At 34.6% G+C, this 3,713-nt stretch overlaps 1 protein-coding gene across 1 annotated transcript; it reads right to left on the bottom strand.

Moving 5' to 3' along the window:
- Positions 1-489: 489 nt before the first annotated feature.
- LOC107024896 lies at positions 490-2,707 on the bottom strand. Its single transcript, XM_015225825.1, has 5 exons — positions 2,200-2,707; positions 1,965-2,097; positions 1,386-1,869; positions 980-1,151; positions 490-614 (listed from the first exon to the last, which is right to left on the bottom strand). Exons 1-5 carry the CDS (start codon positions 2,705-2,707, stop codon positions 490-492), a joined length of 1,422 nt encoding a protein of 473 aa, XP_015081311.1.
- Between the last annotated feature and the right edge of the window lie 1,006 nt (positions 2,708-3,713).

The raw sequence follows: 3,713 nt of genomic DNA on the forward strand, positions 1-3,713 counted from the left end.
TCTTCAATGGACTCTCCAGATTGAAATAATCTCTTCTTAGTTTGTCCTTTCCCAAAAACTATATGTGAGGTACCAAGCTCTTCTCTAGAAGACGATTGAATTGATGATTTAATGTCAAGCAACGTAATCTTTTCTTGTTGTAGAATTAAATCCTTAGAATTCTTTCTTTTATGCGCTATTGGTACATGCTCTTTCTTAGCTTTATCATTGCGTTCGTTAGCAAGTTGTTCTATCTTAATCTTGAATTGGTTAGCCAATTTAGTACTTGATCGATATTGCATATCAAAGTTCAGATTCTTCAATGGGCTTTGAGCTTTGTTCGGATTCGAACCCTTTTTCTTTAGTGCTGCTGATTGACTCATTATTTCCGCCTTCTTTTAATATCTTTATTTTCTTTCCCAATAGTAACTTAACCTAAAAAACAATAACAATGTTATTGTTAAATAGGAAAAGCAAACCTGCAAAGAGGAGAGGACTGATTTCACTGTGCTAATTAGAACGAGTAGTTAACCAATCTTTAGCTTCAAGAAAATTAAGGGAGTAGTACATAAGGAGGACTGATTTCACTGTGTTGCCTTCACTGCCTTGACTGTTCTGCCTGTAATGTCCAATACCTAATAGTAATACAAAAATTAAGAATTTAGATGACAACAACAATTCACATTTACTAATCAGAAAGTAATTTGATAAATGTAACATGCATACTCCAGATATTACTAACCTTAGTTATACAAGTTGTGCCAACATACAGTCAAATAAAATAAAAGTAAGCTAGAATTACAGCTTCATCAACAAAACAATAATTACATAAATTAAAGAAGTCAACATAAATTATCGACCAACAACAATCAGACAGATAAACAAAGCCAATATATTACATAGACATCTTAAGGTGTTTGTACAAAAAAAGTTAAATTAAAAAAAAAAAGTGAGTTAGCACTATATGTTCATCATAAAAATAAGAATACTCATGGTGTACTGTCATCTTCAAACTCGTCTTCAGATTCATCAGACTCATCTTTAGAATCATCTTCATACTCATTTTCAGACTCCTCTTCACACTCTTCTTCAGATTCATCTTCAAACTCTTCTTCAAACTCATCTTCAAACTCCTTTTCATACTCGACCTCAAGTTGTTGAGTATCAAATTCCTCCGAAGGCACATCAATAATAGTTTCTTGTATATCAGTCCTTACTAAGGGAACTTCACCATCATCTTCTGGTATGGATGGTCTCGTCAAGTGTTAAGACAACTCATTTTCATAATTTTGTAGGAGATCAGATTCAAATTCATCACTCATGTTAAACAAGTCTCTTGGCACAATCCTTATAACATAATGTCTATCTTGATAATATGGCTCTTGCACATAGAAGCATGGATGTACTTGAGATGCAAGCACAAAAGGCTCTTCCAGAGAGCATCTCTTGTTAAAATAGACATAAGTTAAGCCATACATATCTTTCTCAACCTCATACCAATCACACTTAAAGAGAACAACCTTAAAATGACTATAATAGTCTAACTCAACTATATCAACTATTCTACCATAATAAGTCAAATCTGCAGCAATCAGGTTCTTATTCTTTGAGCTTGCAAAGCTCGTAGTTGAGGCAACAAGTGTAACACCACTATTTTGTGTTTTGCGTCTTGCATCACGCTGCCTAATATGGAATCTATATCCAATGATGAGATACCCAGAGTATCTTTTAGCAACAACATTTGGTCCTCTAGACAATTGTTTTATCAAATCAGGCACATCCTCTTGCAAAGCACGAGTTTCAAACCATTGAGAGAAGTTTTGACAATGATCCTTGGCCTTGCTCCATTTAGATCTTCGCGGATGATTATTAACCTCTTGCATATGCTCTCTACACAACATGTATTTTTTTGTTAAAACAATAAATAAATTAAATATGTTAAAACTTAATTATACAAATGAAAATACTATATTAAAGTAAAATACCTAATATATTCTTGAATCTCATCAAAATTTCCCAATAAGAATGCATGTGCCTGACTTAGTGATTTGTTGTCGAAAACAAATGGATCAGTTTTCTTTGCTTCTATAGGACATCCCTTAATAGGAAACAAACTTACTGTTTTTGCATCAGTTGGGTCACATTCATCATTATTTCGGGTTCTTCTATTAAATCATGTTTGTAAAGCCCCATTCAGATATCTTGAAAATAAATTCATACAGTCTATTTCCACACGTGCCTCTGCTATGCAACCTTCTGGATAACGTCTTTTGAGGATATATGATTTAAATGTACCCATTTCTCTTTCAGTGGAATACATCCACCGGTTCTGAACTAGACCACCTAATCTCACCTCATTCGCCAAATATATAGGCAGATGAATCATTATATCAAAAAATGACGGAGGAAAAATTTGTTCCAACTGATTTATTGTTTCCGTTATCTCTACTTCTAAGCAATCTAATTCCTCCAATGTGATAACTTTTTGATACAAACGTTGGAAGAAGGAGCATAAATGAATCAAAGCAATAGCCACATGATCTGGAAGGATGCTTTTAATGGGTATTGGAAGCAAGTAATCTAACATGAAATGAGCATCATGGGTCTTATAACCAGACAATTTCCTTTCAGCTAGTTGCACACACCTAGATATATTAGAGGCACTGCCATCAGGTAGCTTGGCTGTCTTTAAAACTCCACAAAAAACGGATTTCTCTCCATTTGTCATTGAGAAGCAAGATTTTGCAAATTTGTTCTCTTATCATCTCCAGCATCTTTTGGATGAAGATTCTTTATAATTCCCATCTCTTTCAAATCATACTGGGCTTTTGCATGATCCTTGTTTTGCCAGGAATATCCAAAAGAGTTCCAAGAATGCTATCAACTATGTTCTTCTCTATGTGCATTACATCAAGGTTATGGCATAACAAGTTGTGCTGCCAGTAAGGTAATTCAAAAAAAATTGACCTTTTTTTCCATGGGCCATCATTTAATCTCTTTATCTTCTTTCCAAACACATTTTAAAAATCATGTAAGTTATGAAGCACATCAGTTCCCTTTAATAAAGGTGGAGGAGGCCAAAATTTAGTTTTTCCATTGAACGATCTTTTGTTAGATCTCCATGGATGATCCATGGGTAGAAAAACACGATGATCCATATAACACATTTTCCGACTATGCTTAAGATAGCGAGAATTAGTGTTATAGTTACAACAAGGGCAAGCAAACTTTCTTTTGTATTCCATCCAGACAACGTAGCATATGCAGGAAAGTCACTGATTGTCCACATAAGAGCTGCTCGCATTTGAAAAGTTTGATTTCTTGAAGCATCATATGTTCCAACCCCAGAATTCCATAACAATTTTAACTCATCTATCAATGGTTATAAGTAAACATCAATGTCATTTCCAGATTATCGTGGCCCATGTATAAGTAATGAAAGAATAGAATATTCAGATTTCATGCACATCCAAGGCGGCAGATTATACGTCATCAACATAACTGGCCATGTGCTATGAGATATACTCATGGTTCGAAATGGATTGAACCTATCACTTGCTAATCCAAGTCTCACACTGCTAGAATATAGTGCAAAATCTTGATGCAACCTATCAAAATCAACCCATGCTTGACCATCAGCGGGATGCCTTAACTTTCCATCTTTTGAACGCTCCTCATCATGCCACCTCAAAGAATCTGCCGTCTTTGAGCACATAAATAACCTTTTGAGTCTA

The sequence above is a fragment of the Solanum pennellii genome, chromosome 7 (assembly GCF_001406875.1).
Source record: "Solanum pennellii chromosome 7, SPENNV200".
Classification (NCBI taxonomy): domain Eukaryota; kingdom Viridiplantae; phylum Streptophyta; class Magnoliopsida; order Solanales; family Solanaceae; genus Solanum; species Solanum pennellii.

Bases quoted from the DNA above. Each gene is read 5' to 3' on its own strand.
- LOC107024896 (XM_015225825.1), bottom strand. From the start codon at position 2,707: ATGACAAATGGAGAGAAATCCGTTTTTTGTGGAGTTTTAAAGACAGCC. The intron at 2,098-2,199 runs GTATGAATTTAT...ATGCAAAAACAG, and splicing joins GGCACGTGTGGAAATAGACT to TAAGTTTGTTTCCTATTAAG. The intron at 615-979 runs GTACACCATGAG...TATTACTATTAG, and splicing joins AGACGAGTTTGAAGATGACA to GTATTGGACATTACAGGCAG.